Genomic DNA, 22,404 nt, shown 5'->3' on the forward strand with positions numbered 1-22,404 from the left:
TTAAAAATATAATTGTATGTGTGTTATTTTTAAATAAAATTAATTAAAAAATTAAAATAAAATCAGAGTTAAATGAAATTAAAAAAAAAATAAAAAAAAAAATGGGAGGTGGAGGGGTACATGCGACTTTTGGCTGGGAGAGAGGGGGGAGGTGGGTTGACCGGGGGGGGGGGGGGGGGAAAAGCAGCCCTCTTTCGCAATTTGACAGTCCTGCTCAATTCGACTGTGAGACCTACGGCTCTGCACAACTCGACAGCCCTGCTCAGACTCAGTAAACTAAATAATGAAAGATACTCTAATTATTCTTTTTTATAAATCGATATGTAGAATTAGAGATAAGGATATGGATCATTATTTTCTTATAAGTGAAGCAAAAGTATATCTCGCTTGCTCAGGCGTAACTTCATTGGCCGCCCCCACCACCTGGTGGAAGAGAGATAAATTGCAATACGAATTAGTAGGAATGATAATAGATGGATTCGATTCAGATTTTATATCCTCAAATCTTATATCTATCATCATGTATCGTACATTTAGTATATATATATATATATATATATATATATATATATATATAATCAAATATTCAGATTGGATATTAAATATATATAGTCCTTTAATATTCTCCTTCATTCAAATTAGATATTAAATTCTCCGTCAAATTTAATCATTTAGAGAAAATTATCATCCTACTAATAACCCCTTAAATGATCTTTTGGATAAAAGAAATTTATTTATCGAGAGAATGAATCCTAAAATATTTGAATTTTACTTTTATAATACAATTTATCATCCGTATATCAATTCACAATATCTTACACTAGTGACGACATTATTTTCTTATAAGTTTTTTTTTTAATTTACATCATATATCCAACTTACGTTAACTAATTCTAGGATAATCGACTCAGTGTCATGGAAGCTTCCTATCAGTTATCAAAGTAAATCGAAAAATATTTGTAATAGATAGTCTATCAACCTAGTGTTCTTAGATAATCGTCCATTAAAATAAATTTCTTCATTAATTCATCCAATCTGAAACTTAAAAATCGAAAAAGCATCCAGCTAGACCATTGCCCGAGGTGTTATTTCTTTTATAAGTTGGTAATAAAATGTGAGATTGTTACTTACCCTTTTAGGGTGACCTCTACTATCTAGAAAGGATGGTAAATATCTAATAATAATAACACATACAATGAGGAATTGACATAATTAATGGAGTATTTTATATAAAGTTAACCTCATTCTGATAAGAATAAGGATGCGTTTGATTTGCATCATTTTCATCTTCATTTTCTGGAAAACGCGCGTTTTCTAGAAAACAGAAAATGACTTTTTGTCATTTTTTGTTTTTCTAGAAAACGATAGCCAATTTGTTAGAAAATGCGCGCGGAAAATGCAAACCAAATACCGTTTTTTAGAAAACACGTATTTTCCAGAAAATGAAAATGAAAAATGCGCGTACCAAATGCCCCCTAATATTCTTGTATGAACCAACACGGTCAATCCTAAAATATTATATAATTACACTTATCTCAGAAATAAGATGAACAGTGAGAGATATATACGAAAGGAGAAATAGGATGAACAGTGAGAGATATATACGAAAGGAGGTAAATCATGAATATAAGTAATCATTAATTAAGTTGGTCTCGTGCTTGAAACTTGCTGCTCTGCTCTCCCTTTTATCAAATTATTCTAATTTAAGATTTATAATGTTTTTAAAACATGAAAATTTAATAAGATTATAACGACTAACACACTAATCTATCTATTTTACAGATATTTTTTAAAAAAATTTGATCGTTTAGTTTGATTTTAAAATTTACAAAGGTCTATATAAATCGATAATTTTTATATATCCTAGTACAATGGAAAAATCAGATAAATTGGACACTTAGACATATTAAAAAGAACACTCAAAAATCAACTGCACCAACCGGGCGATAATTTTTCTATATCGAACAAAAACTCAGACTAAGAAACAGCTATATTTCTCTCTTTATCCGTTCCTGTCTCTTTTCACTAAAACATCGACTCATTTATTTACTTCATATCAACTTCTTGCCTATTCCTGTCTCTGCAGTCTGACACAGTAATTCACTCTTCCACTTTTTAAAAACATTTAAATTACTGAATAACGATTCCATCTCTGAAAAATAGTTTGTCAGAAACCGAAAGAAAAAAATTTAATCATTTTTTAAAAATAAACACTAAAAATCATATGATCCTAATTTTTAATCATTTATTGCTACCAAGTCTACTAGGGAGTAGGATAGCCATTGATTTGTCACAAATAATTAATTTTTTTAATAGATTATATCATTATATAATTAAACTTCGGTCAAATCAAATTATTCGATACTTTAAATTTGAAGAATAATCTTCTTTTTTCTTTTACCCACCCTTCCCATCTACCAGATTCTTATACAACTCTCAAGCCAACACAAGTCAATCTTCACAAAGAGAACACAAATTTATTACTTTTCCTCCTTTTCTGTTATCAATCCACCCAATTAAACAAGCTTAAGGCTTGAAAACTGATAGCATATTGAAGTGAACAAGTCGAGCATGAAGAAATCCTTCACGCAAATAATTGTGATGACTCCTACTCTAGCCATCAGATTTAGGTTCCAATAATCAACCATTCAAGTAAACAGTTGAGATTAAAGAACAAGATCTGGAGGCTAAATGGGGCTCATCGTGTAAATTTTGGAAGACATCTAAGAGTTTCTTCTTCCTGAAGAGGCCTAGATATCTTACATGGACACACCACAGCCAACTAAAACACAAGTAAAACAAGAAAGTGATGGTTAGTTCAAATTGGCATACATCGTGCTGAATCTCTACAGAAGCAAGCTGACAACCAACAACACATGCACTTGATGTTCATTGTCATAAGAAAGCTAAGCAATAACAGATAATGAATTAAAATGAAATATTGCCAGGTGAAATCCTCAAACCACTGAGGAGTTTGACCAACGATGACAGAGTATCGAGCAAAATTAACACTTTGGGGGATACTAAAAGATAATTACATGAACACTCATTCCATTATATAGAACTTTGTTTGCATGCAAAATAGTTAGGATAAGTACCATACGAGGCAATGAAGCAACAGAAGTACTACAAGGATTAGTGAGCTTTGTATAAACTTAAACTATCGCTCTTAACGGTTCATATAAGTTTATAATTGCGAAATGCAAGTCAGAAAAGCATGTTCATCAAACCACGTCCATCATAAGAGTAGTTTGCGTTCTCTCTTCTTCAATCATTCTTCACCAACATTCACCAGCTCATATTCGACCAGCGATAAGTTGTTGTCCGCCTTTACCTCAAAATTAGCTGGTTCAGCAACCTCGATTCGGCCCCATTTATCGACAGCAAGCCGCATGCAGCCCTTGAACATATCAATCTTGGCATTTCGCAGGATGACAGTAGCGCCAGTTTTCAACAAGTCAACTGCCAATTTAGGAAGTTGGCAAGGAAATTTTTACCAATTAGTATATACTACAAGTTGGAGAAGAACAGTCGAGGGGGCTTTGAAATTGTTGGCTGCAGCAAACGATTGTCTATGTTTGGTTGTATGAGTGTGCTTGCATATAATAACTAATCAAGACAACAAATGAAAGTAGGGTAAACCAAATCAACAATATTCTTTGGGCAAACCTTGAAACGCCAGAATTAATACAAGTCAATTAACACACTTTCCAATTAGACAATAGGCATCCAACTAACCATTTTTCAGAAGAAAAAAATGTAACAATGTAAGTGACATGATGAAACAAGTGATAGGTGTAATGATAGAACTGAGTAATGAGCCTACTCATACCCAGACAAAAGGATTACTACAAGCTAATAAATTTTAAGGCAGAAATTAAAAGGTTGAAGAAAATTGTCAGGATGATGCGTTTCTATGAACTTTACTAAGGGGCACGCCAAGAGAGATGGCTAGAACAGTATGCATTTGATTATCGGAGTGCTGTGAACGCCCTATAACAACAGATCATGGTTAAAACACCCTACATCACAAGAAAGATGGCGTGAATCCCAGAGAATCAGTTTTACCCTCGAGCCGTCGGATCTAAATCTACGGATTCCGCTTCAGCAACAAGGCACGTCGGCGCCGTGCTTCAGATCGGCCATCGGATCTAGATAGACGAAGAGCAATACTAAAAGACGTACCTTGCTCGTTGCGGGCGGTGAAGACGATGCAGGCGGTCTCGTCTCCGATGAGGCATTCGGCGATCCGCGTGGGGCGGAGATGGGCTGCGGCGGGGCGGCCCTTGTGGAGCACAGTGTTGGAAGTGACGACCTTGACGACTAGGGTGTGACCGCTGGTGCCGGGCTTCAGCTGGTCCACCTTGGTGAAGATAGGCTTGCGCTTGGCCGGCTTAGCTCCCTGCCCTTGCTGCCGCTCCATCGAGGCCCGATCTGATCACAAGAAACCCTAACCCTAAAAGAAGTAAGAAAGAAGAGGCGGAATGGAATCGAAATGGAATGCGAAGGAGAGATGGTAGAGGCTACAATTCAACGAATAGAGAAAAAGAGAAAGAGAGAGAGAGAGAGGAGAGAGAGGGGGGGATAAAAAGGACTAAAGGAGTACGATATGGGCTTCTCTTCATTGGTGGTTTGATTTATAATTAATTGATTGAATTGGGCATCGGGATTTTTTATTCATATTTTTTTATTGGGAAAATAGAGTTTGGATTCCAGCTCACTTCAAAAAAACAACTTTTTCATTCATTTTTTTTAACATAATATTAAAAAAATCTAAAAGCCACCCAAAGATTTAAATTATTTAAAATGGAAATCTTTAGGCCCCCAATTACCCTCATGAACATCTCTAGTTATATTTGACATAAACAGTTAGAACTTTTATCAATCATAAGATTTTTAGACAAAAGTGTTCGAGTTAAAATATTACTTTGAAAATAAATTAATATTTAAGGAGAGAATATATTGTTTTACTCCTTCAGGTGGAGAGCACACTTCCTAACTTGTTAGTTCCCTTTTGACAAATATTAAGAAAATTCCAGGTGTTCTCCTTAAACGAACATCCAACAAAATTCAACATGAGGTGCATAATTGTTGTTCTGCCTAATTAGATGCTCAGGAGAGTGATTAAATTTTTTCTAACCAAGTGCTAAACTTGTAATACATATTATTACAACACAAGAATATTTCTTTCAAGAACATGCACTTGAACACTAAATGTGGGCTTCATAAGTTGACCTTGTTCTTGCTCTGAAGGTAAATCACCTCGATGATTCTTCTCTTTCTTCCTTGGCACAATCTTCTACTTGTCGATGGTGATACCTAAGTATTACCACCGAAAAAAATACTGCACAATATGGAACAAAATCACATAGTTATTAGTACAACTTGAGATTAGTTGGCACTCATATTTTATAGAATTGCATAACCAACTTGAATTCAGACTAGAAGAAATCAGTTCTTGTACCTGCAAACAAACGGGACTTCACACTGAATAAGTTCCAAAATATCGTGGCTGTGGAGATTGCTATCAGTTTTTTGCGTGGGCAAGATTTCCATGCTTCTTGAATCCGATTTATGCTGTTCTCAACTGCCAAAATTTGGGAGTTTATGATGTTAATCTCTTGTTAGTGAGGAGAAGTTTAGGTGGTAATAGCGCTTACCTTTGTTATGAATCTGATGTGAGTAGCAAGAATAGAATTTTGGCAAAGTAAAACTCACAAAAAAACCTGTCACAAGTTTACAGAATCGTCAACAGTTGTTATAGTAAAATCCAACAGTAGTTTATGGCTTAATCCAACGTTCTTGGAACTTACAAGTTGCGATAAGCCTCCTCAGGGTTATCAGGTGGCCATACATGGCCCCAGATAGGAGAACAGGTGCAATCTGATGCAGACACAATGGAAGTAAATTACTGACATGAACTCGAAATTAGTTATATTACTGTTGAAGAGAAGGTTCAGAATTGAGCATACTTGAAGTGTCCTCAATGGATCCCCACAGAAAATCTCTTGAATCTTTGCAAAGGCAACGTTGGCCAGTGGGAGGATGACCTGAGCAGCTCGAAGGATGTCTTCGTCTGTTATCTGAACTTTACTTCTCACGTTCAGTTGTTGCCTGATAAAAATTGGGGAAAGGAAAAGAAAAACATATTCAAAGGATGTATCTTTTTCAGTCTAGAGAACTATAGAAATACTCAGACCTCTGAGGAATCGAATCCTTGAAAAAGGCTAAGCCCAAAATTGCAAGACCAAGGTGAGACATTGCAGAAATCATGCTGCAAAAAAGAGGATCGATCAAGGAATATTCAGATGCCATGCGCTAAGGAAACTTTCTGTAATCGATTGTTAAGACTTACCTGAAGCTAAAGTCCTTTGAGAAACAAGAGGACAAGAAGAACAAGGTGCCTAGGCCGAACCACAAGGAGGATTTAGCTACATTTTTCCACATCACAAGTTCGAAGATATGTTCTTGTATCCCATCTAGGGAACTGCGACAATCCTCGTTGTTGATTGGTGCCTCTCTCGGTTCTTGTTGAGATACTTCAAAATCATTTTTTTTTGGTGATTTCACAAGAAATAGCGAAGATTGATGGACAAGAAACAAATTTTAATGAAAGTACTACCTGTTATTGGACTGGGAGGAGGCACAGAGGTCACAAGACTCGATCTTTCTCTGCTCCGCCTCGTAATCCTCACTCTCCCATTTCCGACGCCATCACCATCCTCCAAATGACCCAGGTCCCTCTCCTCCCTGACAACGTCCTTCTCCAGCCTCCTCCTGGCCCGCCGGCCTTTCCTCGGCGACGACGCGCACCCCATCAGAACCATCGCCGCGGCGGCCCTGCTCTTCCGTCTCCCGCAAGGGGTCCCTCCAGCCTGCGGTGATCCATCCTCGATGGCGGCGGCAGCTGCGGGTCTACGCTTGGGCTTGAGGTGAGGGGAAGGCGAGAGGAGCACGATGTCCTGAAGTGGCGAGGGAGAGAGCAACGGGGAGTTGTGCTTCCTAGAAGGCGGCGTGGCGAGGAAGGGGATGATCTGATTCTCGTCGGAGGCGGTGGCGATGGCGATGCGGGAGGCAGACTTGCTCCGGTGGCGGGGCTCGGCGGAGGAGCGGTTGCAGGGAGTAGCAGAAGGCGGTGGAGAATCCATTGGGTTGAGGAGAGGAAGAAGAAGATTGTAATATAATCAGTAGGGAGAGGCTTCTTTAAGAAGGGAATGTAGTGATGCATTGATTGGTACCAAGTAGCCGTTGGAAGTGGAAAGTTGGGTATGTGTTTTTTATGTGTCAGATTTTGAAGCGTGGAGGATTTGAATCATGTGGGAGGACAGAATCTGACTGTCTCAAAACCATTGCAGTGAGACGTTGCTTCTTTTTGTCACCATTAATAAACAAAGAACACTTAGCTGAACTGATTAAGCACTTTGTGAAGCAATTAAGTCTTTGAAAGAACAAGCTCGATACGATGTTATAGATGCGTGAAAGATTTTAAATAAATTATATCAAAATTGTCATATAAATTTATTTAGACGCGTGATGATCCACTGCTTTGTCAATTTCACGACTTGTACTTAAAATCTATTGGATAAGTTTGTTAGGCACACAAAAGTCAATTATTAGTAGGTTCCGAGTCCGTCGGAGTAAAAATCAAAATCTGTTCCGAGGCTTTTCATAATTTCATGTATGTCTTCTCTCCTTCTCTCATGTCACCCTTAGGCCGTTTCAAATACTTTTTGTTCTTTTATTTACCGATCTGCCATTTGTTGCCGCTCCATGGACATCCGTCCCGAAACCCTAGCGACGTGGTCCCTGCGATCGCTTTCACCGGAACCGCAGCCTCGCCGTGCCGCCGAGGCCTCCCTCTCCAGTTCTGCCGAACTCCCCGGATTCTCCACCGCCCTCCTTCAGCTGGTCGCCGCCCCCGCTGTCGACGACCAAATTCGCCTCGCCGCCGTCGTTTACTTCAAGAACCACCTTCGGTTCCGCTGGGCCCCTTACGCCTACGATACTGCTTCCGCAATATCGGCTCCTGAGAAGGAGCTGATCAAGACCCACCTCGTCGCCTTTATGCTCAACGTCCCGCCTCGCGTTCAGCCGCAGCTCTCCGAGGCCCTCGTCGTGTCAGTGCCCACGACTTGCCCCAATCCTGGCTTCTCTCCTCCCCGAGCTGGTTGATTCTCTCCGCAGAGCCGCTGCAGCCGACGACTATCACACTGTTAACGGCCTACTCGGAGCCGCCACCTCCCTCTTTTCCAAATTCCGGATCTCGTTTGATAACAATGCCCTTAGGCTCGACCTCAAGTATTGCCTCGATGGCTTTGCTGCTCCGCTCCTGGAGATGTTCCTCAACACCTCCCGGCTCATTTCCTCGAATGTCACGGGTCCTCCTGAGACCCTCCGCCCGCTTTTTGAGTCACTGCGCCTCTGCTCCGAAATCTTCCACTCCCTCAATTCTATTGAGCTACCTGAGTTCTTCCAGGATCATATGAATGAATGGATGAGTGAGCTCCTGGCCTTCCTCGGTACATCTTACTCACCTGCCGTTGAGGCTGAGGGAACTTTGGATGCCCTCAGAGCTTCTATCTGTGAAAACCTTCAGCTTTACATGGAAAAAAATGAAGAGGATTTCAAGAGCTGCCTCGGAAAGTTTGCTTTGACTGTGTGTCAACTGTTGATGACTTCGGGCTCTAGCCTGTCCCGTGATCAGCTCACTGTTACTGCCATCAAGTTCCGGACTACAGGCAGCACTAGTGTTCACCATACACTGTTTGGTAGCCCTAATTTTCTCCAAGGGATATGTTCAAGCATCATCTTCCCTAACATCCGGCTTCGCGAAGAAGATGAAGAGCTGTTTGATGTGAATTACATTGAATATATTAGGAGGGATGTTGAAGGCAGCGATATTGATACTAGGAGGAGGATAGCTTGCGAGCTTTTGAAGGGTGTAGCCTTGAATTACAGGGAACAGGTCACAACAATAACATCGATGCAGATACATGAGATGCTGAAACTATATGCAACCAACCCAATAAAAAACTGGAAGGAGAAGGACAGTGAAATCTATCCTGTGGTTGCGCTTGCTCCAAAGGCAGGCAGCAGTGCTGGGTACCTTGTGGATGTCGAGAGTTTCTTCACATCAATCATTGTTTCTGAGCTACAAGAACAGGATATAAATGCTTCTCCAATGCTGAAAGCAGGTGCTTTGAAGTTCTTTACAGTGTTCCGAGAAAAGATACCTAAGTCAGCAGTTATCACTCTTTTGCCCCATTTGGCGAGGTTCCTAGTGGCTGAATCAAGTGTAGTCCATTCATATGCGGCAAATTGCATTGAAAAGCTGTTGATGCTTTTCAACAGTATCTGGTTCAAATGTAGTCACTTTGACTCCTTGATATAGTGCTTCAGATATCAACCCGTTCCTGCCCCTGGTGATGACCAATCTCTTCAGTGCTTTGCAGTTGCTTGAGTCACAGGAAAATTCATATATCATGAAGTGCATCATGAGAGTACTTGGACGTTGCAATGTAAGTAGTAAGGTTGGTATTGATCGCTTGGCTCGTGTGCTGTCAGAGGTATGCAAGAATCCAAGGAATCCAACCTTTAACCACTACCTATTCGAGTCAATTACTGCCCTGATTGGAATGTCCTGTGAGAAGGACCAATTCCTCATCTGTGTATTTGAGTCACATTCGTTCCCAGTCCTCCAGAAAATTTTAGTTGATGACGTGGCTGAGTTCTGGCCCTATGCGCTCCAAATATTTGCCCAGCTTGTTGATGTGAGTAAGCCACCTTTTTCTGATACTTATTTGCAGCTATTCCAGTTGCTTCTCTTACCATCATGGAAGAGATCAGCAGATGCCCCTGCATTAGTTCAACTGCTCCAAGCATACCTGCAGAAGATTCCCAATGAGCTCATGACTGAAGGAAGATTGCTTGAGGTCATATTGAGATCTAGACGTCTGCTTTTAGTTTCTAGGACTGAAGAACTGGAATTTTACGAGCTCAGCACTGTGGTGGAAAATCTTCCTTGTGAAATCATTGTGCCTCACCTTACAAATATATGGAGCGTGATTTTCAGCCTCCTAAAGGTTCGGCATGTAGTAAAGTCTGTGAATTCTTTTATGGTATTCATGTCATTGTTCTTAGTCAGGCATGGTCCCAATGTTCTTGTGGAGTCCATGATGCTTTTCAAAATTGGTCATTCCTGCAGATTCTTCAGGCATTTTGGATTCCTAATCTCAAGCTCATTTCAGGAGCCATTGAAAGGAAGCTGGCTTCAGTCGCGGCAACAAGGCTGATCTGCGAGTCTTCAGTCCTTTCAGATGATACATTCAGTGAACTATGGGGCAGAATGCTTGATAGTATCATCTCTTTGCTGGCTCAACCAGAACAATACTTCGAACAAGAAAATGGCGAGCCAGATCTTCCTGAAACACTAGGTTATTCGGCAACCTTTACTCGTTTTCATTATGGTGGGAAGAAGGAAGCAGACCGTCTCAAGGAAATATGGGATCCAAAAGGGTTTTTTGTGACATCAATATCAAGACTTTCATCCAGTTCTCCTGGTAGGTATGGGCCAGTGATTCACAAGTATGTGGATGCCACTAATCAAGCTGCATTACTCCATCTTTGTACCACATACAATTGTGCAATTGTCTAGGTAAGAAGCTTTGATTTGGTTTTTAATTTATTTGCGTTTGTGTTTGTCACAAGAATTTTTTTTCTTTATATATTGTGGGTGCTTTGTTGTATCCTGAAATGTTTTAAGTTTCAATAATGATTTAAGTTAAGTTCTATAAATGAATTTCCCTTGGTGCTAAATCAAGAGTTTAATCTGTTCATCTATACTTTTATTTAAATAAGGTAATCTTAGAAGTTCAACCTTTGTTTGTTCCAACTATTTGTGGTATAAAACTTTATAAATCTTATTCATCATTGTACTTTTTGCAAGGCTTTCTCACTAGCAATAGTCAAATCAATTTTAATTTCTTGATACATTGACCCCCTTTGTCCATCACCCTTTACACTCTAATTGATTTAACAATTCTAACAATATAATCTATTGGTGCATTTGAATATGTTCACACCGTCACAACATTTTTTCACATTTTGTCATCTGAGCCATATTTAAGTGCTCATGCATGGTAGACCATTTCTAATGACATCATATATTCATCTTAACATATATTGCCACATATATTCATCTTAACATGCCCCGGGGCACAGAGAGTTGGCTAAAGGTATGGCAAATACATTCGGCTCTGAGGATTTGATTCTCCAGCAACACACTTTCGGACACCTGCGACGCTCAAAAACCTAGTGTGCTGGCCCTAGGCTGCGGGCCAACTCGTTTCCCGGATTTAATAGGTGGGCAGAATGTGGGACCGAATCGCTTATCTCAGGATTAATCAGGGCGCAAGCACTGGATACTTGGTGGAAATATATATATTGAACTTTATATTGCTTTCTGATAGTGTAACAATTTAATCTATAAAGTATTAAAGAATATGCCAGTCATAAAATTTATTTTTGGCTTAATGGACATGACAATCATTCAAGATTTAAGGAATCCTCTCCATTTTGACTATCCATTCTTAGATTCTGTCATCAGTTTCTGCTTATTGAATAATATATCAAAGATGTCTAAACCTTCTATAGGAATTTCATGTCCATCCATCTTAGATATGTGATTGATTATTTTCTTATTAAGACAACTATATTTTTATAATTTAATTTGTAGTTCTACTTATGTTAAAAAATTTAGTTTCTAAAATTTTCCTCCACAATTCAACCTCATTTAATCTATTTACACTCTCATCAATTACAAGGATATCACTTGAAAATAACATAGAGGTTTATCTTGAATATGATTGGTTAGTTGAAAAAGATAATAGATTTAGAGTTGACTGTTAATATAAACCTAAGTAACAATATTATTATACATAAAATCAATCTAATTATTAGATATTTTTCATACTCTACCATAAAAAGTTTCCAAGTTAAGAGAAATTATTTGTAAATTATTCTCTCTCTGGATTTTTAATTAGTTGTCTTTATATATAAAATACATTTATGGTTGTGTTTTCCAAAATGAAAGCAAATTTGTTTTCAGTAATGTTTATTTCATTCATTGTTCTTCTGCAGTAATTTTTTATTATTCACGGTTTGGCTCATTAATTCTGTTCCTATATAATTTAAACAACATTGTATAGCATTTTTATTCATATAAATCAAAAAGTGCAGCTTGGTGCACTAAACTCCCGGTAATATAGGGTCTTAGGGAAGGGTCTATTTTATACAGTCTTACACTACTTTGTAAGAGGTTGTTTCCGAATATTCATTCATATAAATAAGCACTAAAAAATTTCTCATTCCTCTGGTGTTTTTTTTTGGAAAAATTTTATTTAATAAGTTCTCATTGATTTGTTACCTCAAGTGGTTAGATACCTGAATGTAATTTCCATGTTAAGGGATCAATCCCCCTTGTAGATCCAAAAATAATTTTATTTAATAAGTTAGCCTAATTGTACATTGATCTTCTAGACTATTTGAAAGTCCAATAAGCAATAGTTAGGTCATCTATCTGTACCTTAATTTCTAGTAAAGTTTCTTTAGGCTTATTCAGTCTATAATTATAAACAAATCTATAATTCCTGAAAGCATCATATTTTTTAATATTTTAAATCAAATTATTTGTAGAATGTTCATTAAATAATTTATAAAAAATTTATATTATTAAAATATATTTTATTATAGATGATGATATAGTAAATGATTGAGTCTAACAACATAAAAGAATTCATATAACTAACTCCGCTTACTAGGATAAAGATTTAGTTGTTATTGATTTTCCATCTTTCCTTGCATAGTCATCAACAAGACTTTTTCATTTTTATTTTTAGGCATTTGACATTATCTGGGTCTTTGCATTTTATTTCTCTAGCTTTAGTAAATTTTATGTTATTCCCCACACTTTTTGTTTGCAAATTATGATATCCTTTAAACTTTTCTATAATGAATACCCTTTTATGGTCTTAGTTTTAGTTCTGTCCACCAAAGTATCTTCATATTTATAATTTCTGCAGAGCCTCAAAACCAGTATTCTTCAAAGAAATAGGGTTGCCCCCAGGGCATAGCGCAGACAATGGACGGATGGTATCTCTGGTGTAATGGTTAGGGGTCGATTCTTATGAACTGATGACCTAGGTTTACCCCACCATGCGCCTAATGCTTGTGTCTTGTATTTATGTTCCTCCATATCTATAGCACCGACACTAAAAGAACCGTTAATCTAGCAGATCTATAATTTTTTTTTTTCAAAGTAATAGGGTTTGTACTACCTTTAGACTGCTCCTATCATTATATGTTTGACCTTTTTATATTATCCAAGGATTGATCTTGCTACATTCTCCTTTCTATTTGTCATCAAAATATAAATTGTGTTGATATTATTGAACTGTTAGTGCCAAACTTCTTTAGTCCTTTTATCACTTAGAAATTTTATATTATTGTCCTTAAAATTTGCCTCCTAGTTATTTCTAAAATTAGAAACAAAAATTTCCTCTTAGATTTCTAAGATCTATATTTAACACCATTAGTCCTTTTATCTTACAATTTTGCCACATAATTTCAGAATTAATATTCTTTGTAATTAACATTTTTTTGTCTATACTATTTCAACTCTTGGTAGTGTCTAATTTCTAAATTCCACATTTCAAGGTTTAAAAATACTAAAGACTTACTTGAATTGGCACAACTTTAGCAGCACAAATTTATGAATAAAACCATGTTGAATATTTTGAATAGGAGGGGAAATCATTTTGATTAAAATGTGCATGATAGTCTAAATGGATGGAACTATAATTAAATGCAAGCACTGATGGTAACTTTGAACATGGTTGAAAGATCATTTTGATTGTTAGACCATGTTGAAATAGTTTTGTAAATATCCCAGGATAATAAGTTTATTTGGGATTGATAAATGGAATAGCTATAAGGTTTATCGGACAATGTTTCCACCTGAATTGAGATTCCTGATTTATTCATACGCAAACACACACTTGAATAACTATTTCGTTAGAATAAAATACGATGATAGTACAGACAATGAAAAAGAATCCACAAGGATCTTGGCTTTCTGAAGTCTCCTAAATGCAACTTGCTACACTCTATTGGGGAAAATGTCTTTCATCAAACTGCATGAGTTAAAATACCTTCTACTGTTCTTATAGATGAATCACCACCATTGTTCTTCATGTCATCTATTTGTCACCTCAGTTCTGGTATCTAATTTATGTAAATCATTTGAGTGCCTTTTTCCTGCTTATTTGCTAAATATAACCTTTCCGTTTCTTTGGTTGGGGGCAAACAATCTCTTTCAGAAATGTAGCACAATGTGATCCACATTGGCACAAATGTGGCTCTCTGAGTCTTATTCATTATGTTGGTAGAAATCTGTTTATTTGAATGGCTTGCGTTGTTGATCACATGACTTTTTTTTAGGCACACAAATGCTCCCTCTTTCCATATTCTTCTGTCTATTCAGAAACTGAACGAACTGGAGTGGACGAGCCTTAGGTTTTTCATGGAGGATGCATTGTAGAAATAGGCAGCAGTCAAGTCTTGGTGTCTATCTACAAGATCACCGGGTTTGGCGAAGCATGTTGCATTGTTTCAAAAAGCATGCCATATTATGAACCTGAAAGACTGGTGCATCGACTGTACAGTCAAGAGGAGTACATGTGTCAGTCATCTCACCGTGATTTACCTCTTCTGTGTTGGTCCTGGATAGCTGACGGGAGCACTAGGACGAGTGTTTTGCCTTTTTGCCATATAAAAGTATTCATGTTTTGCAAGCAGAGGATGTTAGGTTTTGAACTTGGAAGAGTTGCCTGTTTGAGCGAGATGTGTACGATTGTGTTCAATGTTCTTTCAGGTAATCAAAGGTTAAAGGATCCAAATTATTCAACTGTCTATTTTTTTGGTCCTATTTTAGATTTTATTTGCAAGATATGAAATATTTCTGCTAGATTCAGTGAATAAATCTTCTTCTAACTGGCCAAACCAAAATGGTTGGGTTCTTTAAGATTTAACCTGTCCAAGGTTTTTTCTTATTAATCAATTTATATTTATTGAAAGAAAACTAATTTATATCAAACTCTTTTAACAAAATATCATTTACAGCCATTTTTGCTGGCCATTTAACAAAATATTTGCCCCTCGCGAGTTAGCGTAGTTTTTTTTACACCTTCACGAGTTAGCATAGTTGTGGATATTTACTCTAATATATTTTGAGATCAATTCTCAACGTTTATAAAATATTTTATTAGATGTATGATGTTTCGCATATAAAAATTACAGTGCTATGATAAAAATATACCGTAATGTATATCTTGTTGTGGGCCTCATACTTAGGCTCCAATAAATTACACCATCAAATTGTTTCACCAACCATTTTAATAAAACTATTCTTTAATTTGTTTTAAAGTTATCACTAAAGTTTTATTAATGTAAAACACCTTTTTCATATTTTTATTTTATTATAAAAATATTCTCTTTTAAATTATCTATTCTATCTAAAACAACTAGCCAAATTATTCATTTATAAAAAAAGAATATTTTAATAATAAATTAAAATTATTATTTGTTATATTAATGAAATCATCGGAGCATTAAAAAAAAAGGTTAGGAAACATCTAGAAATTACCCAACGTTACTGGAGTAAAACACGTTCATTCCCTACATTTTCCTCGCAGCCTGGCCGCCGCACTTGCCCTCGTTAACCCTTCGATCTGCTCTCTCCGGCCGCCGCAACAACAAGCAGCTTTTTCTCTTCCTCTAGAAGCAGTGCATAGCTCGATGTTACCTATTATACCTCCATCAGGCGGTAGGCGGACGCAGTCAGCGTAATTGTTGTATTCTCCGTGAGCAAGCAGTGAGATCCGAACGGGGATCGAGTGGTAAGCAGTGATTTCCTCCTGCAAAGGACACAGGTTTGCCAGACAATCTGTTCTACTTGTAGTTCAGCTGTAGTTCAACTGTTGATTGTTGACTGCCCAGCATAAATAGTTTTTAGCGAATGCAAAGTTGAATATCAACGTTTCTACAGTTTTTTAATTTTGTGTTTATTCCTACGGATACAATTTGCGCTGTTTTAATATTTTTTCTTTAGGATCCATAATTTGCACCAGCTATATCCGGGAATCAATTGTCTACTTGACTATAGCTTCGCATCGACCACCTTTTAGACCTCTATTGGCGAACTGAATGGTTACCCATTTATTCTATTGCTTTTTAAATCAATCGATGAACAAGAAGTATCTTTTCACGTTGATATAAATCTACTCAGATTCATGACTATAAGTACACTTTTCAACACCTAAGAATTATTAATGTAGAAAGGGTTCCTTGATGAGAATTTAGCGTTGTAACTTGTGACCTAGTTTTTCGCTTATAGCAGTCCTTTATTAGTGCCATGTTGTTGAAACCTAATTTCTGATTTGTATGTTGTCTGTTTCCTTCTTTATTGTTTTTCCACAGCTTTTTAATAATCTGATTGATTTTATCATTTCATTTAACTATCTGAGTGTTATCCCCTTATTGGTCAATGATCACCCAATTACTTCTTTCTTTTTTTCCAAACTTTCTAGGATGAGTGAACAGTGTTATTATGGGCATTTTTTAGTTCGTGGTCAATTGCTAAGGTTTTCATAGGCATCTCTAGATGTGAAGTACTGAGGCAAGAAGAACTTTTTTACGTAGGCATAGACCTGAAGCTGAATTCTTTATGGGTTGTTATTTTTTGAAAGAATTATAGAATAATACCTAAGAATTGTATTTTTTTTATATATGCATATCCAGGTTACAGAGCGGTAATACTGGTCTCTAATGAGCTAAATGGGCCTTGTTTCATTACATGTTTGATAATTCTAGGGAACTGTGATCCTTAAGTTTGAGAATAAGAAATTGCAAACTTGGTAATTGAGCAAACTGAATAATGAAATTTCATATAAGCAGATTAATTGTTTGTGAGGATGAGCAAGCTTGATCTAAATAAGAAAATATTTTCATTGGAATTTGGAAGTTCTAAACGTGCTAGTTGTCATCACCATCCATTTAGCTTCACTGTTCTGTTTCCAGCTGCAGTTCTTGATAAATTAGCGACGTGCAAAGTTCTATCTGGCTGCTATGTTTCTAAGAAGTGTAAAATCTCACCACTATATAAGAAGATGCTTCTTCAGTAGCATTAGCCATGATTCTGCAATTACAGAGCTAAACAAGGTAAATGCAACTAAATCCAGTATTCTCTATTTTTTTTGTTAGTATTAGCTGCTAACCCAGCTTCCAGTGATATCTTGTCCAGTGATTGAATTCTAATCCTTACCAGTTCCTTTTGTGCAATATGGACTGCATAAGCGTTCTTATCATTCAACATTGCTAATTGTATGAATGCCATTTCAGGAAATGGAGTCAATTTTTGGCTCACCACCTTCATCCAGTGCCCTAAGTTCAAATGCTCCTCCTCAAGTATCTACCTTTGCTTCTGCCGGCTCAAAAGAAGACCCTGTAAGCTTGTCTCATGTCGATAGCAGCGGACATGCCAAGATGGTAGATGTGTCCGCTAAAGAAGAAAGCACGAGAGTAGCAGTCGCAAGCTGCAGAGTTCTTTTAGGCCAAAAGGTGTTCCAGTTGGTTGCCTCAAACCAGATAGCAAAAGGGGATGTCCTGACTGTGGCAAAGATTGCCGGAATCACTGGAGCAAAGCAGACTGGCAACCTCATTCCATTGTGTCATAACATTGGTCTCGCACATGTTCGCGTTGATCTGAAGCTTAATGAGAAAGATCACAGTGTCGAGATTGAAGGGGAAGCTGCAACAGCAGGGAAGACAGGAGTCGAAATGGAAGCCATGACTGCTGTTACGATTGCCGGGCTTACCGTATACGATATGTGCAAGGCTGCTTCGAAGGAGGTTTGCGTTACTGATGTTCGCCTCGAGCGCAAGGCAGGAGGTAAGAGCGGCTACTGGTCGAGGGAATAATGATTCAATAATGTAGTCAATGCTTTTTTAAAAAAAAATTGGATCAGATGGAACGTCCAATTGATCTCTTGCTGTGGTTTTTTCTTGTTGAACATGTCAAAATGTTTAATCAAAAAAATAATTGGAAAAAAAAACATTGCGTGTAAACATTCTTCAAATTTGACACTAATTTTACCTCAAACTACATGATATAATGAAAAATGGAATGACAAGATAGAAATGCTCGCTAGAATTTCATTACATGCAATCAATGCAGGTTCAAATCTGTCTTTTTGAACCACAAATGTCATATCAAGTTAGGTTTCGTCAATAACCTGATCTGATTCCTGAAGGCAACGAAGGAGAATGATTCGTGTTCTCATTCTCATCTCCATTCAAATGCACTTACGAAACAAAGATTCTCAGGTTAAAGATTATATGATAACTACGAATCTCACTGAAAACACGTTGCTCGATAACTTTATTGTGATTTTTTTAGTCAGTCTGATCGCCCAACATGGAATATCACATGGAACTCGGACCTTATAAAATGATATAGATTAATGAAAATATGCACACAAAAAAAAACAGAGTTGAATATGACTCACACATTCATACTCCTTGCTTTTCAAAACTTAATTATACGAAAACCGAAGAAAAACACCAAAAGCACGATTCCACTCGCTCACCAACCTTGCAAACTTTGCCTCTTCCCCACTCTACCTCTGCCCAAATCAATTCTTTTTAAAATTGTTACAATTTTTATTATTTTTATTTTTTTATTCAAAAAAAAAAAAGGAGAGACAACTAAAAGGTAGCATCATATGCGGCTGCTGCTGCTCGACACTACATTTGCAGCCTCTCCATCTCCAACCCAAATAAAGCAAACCAATTCGGGGAAGTCGAAGGCATAACGCCCCCCAAATTCGGCTTCGCCATGGCCACCACTCATCCACCACACCATCGCGGCGGCGGCGGGACCAACCTCGCCTCCTGCCTCCTGGCCACGGTCTTCCTCTTCCTCGTCTTCGTCGCCGCCGCCGTCGTCCTTTTCGTCCTCTTCCGCCCCCGCGACCCCGAGATCCAGGTGTCCGCCGTCCAGCTCCCCGGATTCTCCGCCGCCAACGGCACCCTTCGCTTCACCTTCAACCAGTACGCCGCCGTCCGCAACCCCAACCGCGCCGCCTTCTCCCACTACGACAGCACTCTCCAGCTCGCCTACGCCGGCCATCAAGTGGGGTTCGCGTTCATCCCCGCGGGGAAGATCGCCGGCGGCCGCACGCAGCGCGTCGCCACCTCCTTCTCCGTCAACGCCCTACGGCCGCCCGGCGCCGCCGCCGCCATCGAGGTGGACTCCAGGTTGCGGGTGAAGGGCCGCGTCCGGGTGCTGAGCTTCTTCACGCACCACGTCGAGGCCACCGCCAGGTGCCGCGTCGCGGTCTCCGCCGCCGACGGATCTGTGCTGGGAGTCCGGTGCTGATCGATCGCGGCGCACATCGACATGAGATCCGGTGAAACTCGAAGCGAAAAAGGGCGATCGATCTAAAATTTACGGATCGATGGTTTTTTGTTTGTGGGATTGTAATCTGATCCTACATAAATTGTTTTTCTAGATTTATTAAGTTCCCTCGAGTTGGATAAATGTTTTTAATAAATAATTTTAAGCAAACCTAATAAAGTAAACACACCCACATAAAAAAAAATTAAGCATTTTTTCCTACAACTTTATTTCAGAGTTAAACCAAAAAAAGCTTAAAATTCATTATAACGCTGCGCAGAGAGAGTCACAGTGCAACCATTTGATCACAACACGACTTAAAATTCAACGTTTACATGTATTTATAAGTACCGTGAAAACCGTAAGGCACTTGATTAGGGACCTAGTTTTACCTCATCACCATCCTCGAAGGTATTGATGATATGGAAACTGCAGTGATTTTTAACTCTGAACCAAGAAACTGATTCTGCATTGCCAAAACGAGGCATGACCCCTATCTTAGATTCTTCATTTTGCTCATAGCCAATGAACCTGCAATCGAGTCAATTAAACCTTTATAATTCGACCCTAAAAGATAGTTTGCAACTGTGATGTTTCAGTTAGCATACGGTTTCCCGCAAGAGCTCTATTAATGCCAATTTCCAGTGGGTAATCCATGAAGATATTGTAGCTGAAGAATATAAACCAATCAGTTAAGAACTTGTTTCTAGTATTGAAAACGTCCAGTTTCATTTTAACTTAAAACACATTCTACTCGATCATTAGTTTCACTGATGAATCAAAATTATATGCAGAGTATCAAATGATGAACGATAGTACTCACTTCTCAGTCACGCCAAGCTCATGAACTAGAACCCCAGTTTTAAATTTCAGGTCGACTTTGTGAAGCATCTTTGTTCCATCAGCTTAATGAGACAGCAGAAAAAGGAAACTCAAGCATCAGCACATGGATGATAAAAAGAAAGACAGTTTTCTTTTTATTCTCTAACCAAAACCTTTTCATTCATTTCAGTTGCTTGAACTGAAATCGTAGATGATATTTACAAATACCTAATATGACTCCCAAGACATAGTATGGTTTTTGTATGGCAATACCTATGATAACCAACTCCCCAGTATGTGGGACTCTCTGTACCAAACAAACAGAGTCGGATAAAAATTTCAGCACATTAGAACAGTGATAATGACATAAACACAACCTTCGGATGACTAGTGAAAGGTCGGTCCCAAGTGCCATTGACATCCCAGGATTTGAGAGTATCTAGATTAGAAGGATCGACTTCATAAGGCAGATTCTGCTCTGATATTGCATATAGTTTTCCAGCATGCTCAAAAACACTGGTGTTGGCTTCGAACTTCACTGGTTGGCCACACTTCACCTAATGCATTGGAAACAAATACTCGACACTTAAATGCCCTAAATTAACTGGCCATCTGAAGCAAGCTAAGGATTTATCGTCCATGTACCATGTTGGTGTAAAAAGAAGCCAACACTGCGGAGGGGTCACCAGTAATTGTAGGAAGGAAGAGTTTCTTCTTTCGGTTCTTCTCCAGCAGGAAACTTTCTGTCTCTACGTACTTATTTTTGTACGAAACGTTCCAGTTCCCTTCTCCATCCTTGCTGAAATACGTCGCGTGAATCATTCCATCACCTTCAACAATTGTGTAGGCTGTTCTTCCAAATACCGAGACTGCGGCGGTCAGATCTGGGTACACATGATTGGGGCCTGCCAATGATCGACGAGCGACTGGTCAATAGATCAACAACGACAACAAAGAAAAGACGACTTGTTTCACTCTCAGTGCGTACCATTTCTCAAGTATATGCCTTGGGGGAAGCCCTCCGGAATGCCTCCTTCTATGGCTGAAACCTGGGCTGCTTCTCCTATTTCAGCCACGGGCGCAAAGTTCCCCTGCAACCAATGTAGCATGTTAACTGTCTTTGCAGATGGATGCTCACTAACTATCGAGTCCAAAATGGTATTTTTCTAAGAATACCGTGCTGAATAAAGGTTCTTTTTCGAATCTGAAGACGGTTTCCACGATCGAGTCCAAAAGGTTCAAAGATGCAGCTTTTAATTGCTTGGGACTTCAACCTTCAGAGGCAAGGGCTTCAACCTTTGCAAAAGTGGCTAACAAAGAACAGATTCAACTTCGATCAGTTCCTACATCCATCAATCAATCCAAATCTGCACGCAAGAACGTACGTATTTAATTAATTTGTTTCCGAAGGTAATAAAGTTAACCTTGAATGTCGACGTCGAAGGCAGCGAGTTGGGAGGAGAAGGCCCTTGAGGAGTCCTTGAGATGCTACAGATCACAGCGGATCGACTGAGTGACTCCATTTCAATCCTTTGATGGGTGATTGAAAATCACCTTGTGGGGCTACCATTATTTGTTATTTTATTATTATTTTTTAATTTAATTAAATTGGGAAAAAATAAAAAATGAGCGTTGGAAGAAACAAAACCAAATGGGTTAATATTTGATCGATGAAATATTAAAATATTTAAGAGTGAATATTTGACAGGTGAGACCTATAAATATTCGATTCGTAGATATTTAATTATGAAATTTTGAATATTTAAATAGTAAAATATTTAAAAAATAATATGAAATTAGGGACGATAAATATTTGAAAAAAATATCCCTAACTATTATGAATGCTCTTATACAGCTTTAATGAACTATAAGTAAGTAAGTTTTTGAAGTTATTAAATCAGACAGGTTAATTTCAAAATTAACAAATGACTCTCCATTACCTATTCACCCTTGCCAGTTACTAATTTATCCTTATCAATTACAAATCATCTATCCATTTCAAAATTGATTTAGTTCTCTATCGAAATATTATAATTTTACATAAATCAGTCGAATGATTTATTTTTTTTAAT

General features: G+C 38.1%; 5 protein-coding genes and 1 pseudogene across 10 annotated transcripts; 3 read left to right on the forward strand and 3 right to left on the reverse strand.

Annotated features, from left to right (window-relative positions):
* Nucleotides 1-3,021: 3,021 nt before the first annotated feature.
* Nucleotides 3,022-4,590, reverse strand: LOC121981900 (uncharacterized protein At4g28440-like). The gene is made up of 2 exons (XM_042534673.1): nt 4,186-4,590; nt 3,022-3,462 (listed from the first exon to the last, which is right to left on the reverse strand). Exons 1-2 carry the CDS (start codon nt 4,421-4,423, stop codon nt 3,272-3,274), a joined length of 429 nt encoding a protein of 142 aa, XP_042390607.1. The 5' UTR covers nt 4,424-4,590; the 3' UTR covers nt 3,022-3,271.
* A 514-nt stretch (nt 4,591-5,104) lies between these two features.
* LOC121981899 (reticulon-like protein B17) lies at nt 5,105-7,174 on the reverse strand. The gene is made up of 8 exons (XM_042534672.1): nt 6,623-7,174; nt 6,356-6,539; nt 6,200-6,274; nt 5,973-6,114; nt 5,814-5,883; nt 5,661-5,726; nt 5,465-5,587; nt 5,105-5,344 (listed from the first exon to the last, which is right to left on the reverse strand). The coding sequence occupies exons 1-8, from the start codon at nt 7,146-7,148 to the stop codon at nt 5,259-5,261; spliced, it is 1,272 nt and encodes a 423-aa protein (XP_042390606.1). The 5' UTR covers nt 7,149-7,174; the 3' UTR covers nt 5,105-5,258.
* A 509-nt stretch (nt 7,175-7,683) lies between these two features.
* On the forward strand, nt 7,684-14,962 carry LOC121981901 (annotated as a pseudogene).
* Nucleotides 14,963-15,714: 752 nt separating this feature from the next.
* Nucleotides 15,715-18,180, forward strand: LOC121981902 (cyclic pyranopterin monophosphate synthase, mitochondrial-like). 3 transcript variants are annotated; one of them, XM_042534676.1, is made up of 3 exons: nt 15,715-15,986; nt 17,134-17,274; nt 17,455-18,180. In XM_042534676.1, the coding sequence occupies exons 2-3, from the start codon at nt 17,182-17,184 to the stop codon at nt 18,031-18,033; spliced, it is 672 nt and encodes a 223-aa protein (XP_042390610.1). In that variant the 5' UTR covers nt 15,715-15,986; nt 17,134-17,181; the 3' UTR covers nt 18,034-18,180. The 3 variants fall into 3 exon arrangements, with proteins under 3 accessions (XP_042390610.1, XP_042390608.1, XP_042390609.1); XM_042534674.1 differs by having other exon boundaries at nt 15,715-15,953; XM_042534675.1 differs by having other exon boundaries at nt 15,715-17,274.
* Nucleotides 18,181-18,817: 637 nt separating this feature from the next.
* Nucleotides 18,818-19,634, forward strand: LOC121981904. The gene has a single exon (XM_042534680.1). It carries the CDS (start codon nt 18,950-18,952, stop codon nt 19,490-19,492), a length of 543 nt encoding a protein of 180 aa, XP_042390614.1. The 5' UTR covers nt 18,818-18,949; the 3' UTR covers nt 19,493-19,634.
* Nucleotides 19,471-21,873, reverse strand: LOC121981903 (carotenoid 9,10(9',10')-cleavage dioxygenase 1-like). Of its 4 annotated transcripts, none has more exons than XR_006111951.1 (9): nt 21,509-21,723; nt 21,321-21,423; nt 20,978-21,237; nt 20,710-20,889; nt 20,561-20,639; nt 20,334-20,415; nt 20,119-20,180; nt 19,903-20,041; nt 19,471-19,604 (listed from the first exon to the last, which is right to left on the reverse strand). XR_006111951.1 is itself a non-coding variant. In XM_042534678.1 (9 exons), the coding sequence occupies exons 4-9, from the start codon at nt 21,152-21,154 to the stop codon at nt 20,004-20,006; spliced, it is 618 nt and encodes a 205-aa protein (XP_042390612.1). In that variant the 5' UTR covers nt 21,155-21,237; nt 21,321-21,423; nt 21,509-21,642; nt 21,757-21,873; the 3' UTR covers nt 19,741-20,003. The 4 variants fall into 4 exon arrangements, 2 of the variants coding, with proteins under 2 accessions (XP_042390612.1, XP_042390613.1); XM_042534678.1 differs by lacking the exon at nt 19,471-19,604 and adding an exon at nt 21,757-21,873 and having other exon boundaries at nt 19,741-20,041; nt 21,509-21,642; XR_006111952.1 differs by lacking the exon at nt 19,471-19,604 and adding an exon at nt 21,757-21,873 and having other exon boundaries at nt 19,741-20,041; nt 20,606-20,639; nt 20,710-21,237; nt 21,509-21,642.
* Nucleotides 21,874-22,404: the final 531 nt, after the last annotated feature.

The sequence above is a fragment of the Zingiber officinale genome, chromosome 5A (assembly GCF_018446385.1).
Source record: "Zingiber officinale cultivar Zhangliang chromosome 5A, Zo_v1.1, whole genome shotgun sequence".
NCBI lineage: Eukaryota > Viridiplantae > Streptophyta > Magnoliopsida > Zingiberales > Zingiberaceae > Zingiber > Zingiber officinale.

What these genes read in the sequence shown, in the direction of transcription:
- LOC121981900 (XM_042534673.1), bottom strand. Translation starts at nt 4,423, where the DNA reads ATGGAGCGGCAGCAAGGGCAGGGAGCTAAGCCGGCCAAGCGCAAGCCT. An exon ending in CACCGCCCGCAACGAGCAAG is followed by an intron (nt 3,463 to 4,185) that starts GTACGTCTTTTA and finishes CTAAATTGGCAG; the next exon opens with TTGACTTGTTGAAAACTGGC.
- LOC121981899 (XM_042534672.1), bottom strand. Translation starts at nt 7,148, where the DNA reads ATGGATTCTCCACCGCCTTCTGCTACTCCCTGCAACCGCTCCTCCGCC. An exon ending in GAGGAGGCTTATCGCAACTT is followed by an intron (nt 5,727 to 5,813) that starts GTAAGTTCCAAG and finishes AACTTGTGACAG; the next exon opens with GTTTTTTTGTGAGTTTTACT. An exon ending in GAAGTCCCGTTTGTTTGCAG is followed by an intron (nt 5,345 to 5,464) that starts GTACAAGAACTG and finishes CATATTGTGCAG; the next exon opens with TATTTTTTTCGGTGGTAATA.
- LOC121981902 (XM_042534675.1), top strand. Translation starts at nt 17,182, where the DNA reads ATGTTTCTAAGAAGTGTAAAATCTCACCACTATATAAGAAGATGCTTC. An exon ending in CAATTACAGAGCTAAACAAG is followed by an intron (nt 17,275 to 17,454) that starts GTAAATGCAACT and finishes ATGCCATTTCAG; the next exon opens with GAAATGGAGTCAATTTTTGG.
- LOC121981904 (XM_042534680.1), top strand. Translation starts at nt 18,950, where the DNA reads ATGGCCACCACTCATCCACCACACCATCGCGGCGGCGGCGGGACCAAC.
- LOC121981903 (XM_042534678.1), bottom strand. Translation starts at nt 21,154, where the DNA reads ATGATTCACGCGACGTATTTCAGCAAGGATGGAGAAGGGAACTGGAAC. An exon ending in GAGCTTGGCGTGACTGAGAA is followed by an intron (nt 20,181 to 20,333) that starts GTGAGTACTATC and finishes TATATTCTTCAG; the next exon opens with CTACAATATCTTCATGGATT. An exon ending in TAGAGCTCTTGCGGGAAACC is followed by an intron (nt 20,042 to 20,118) that starts GTATGCTAACTG and finishes ACTCGATTGCAG; the next exon opens with GTTCATTGGCTATGAGCAAA.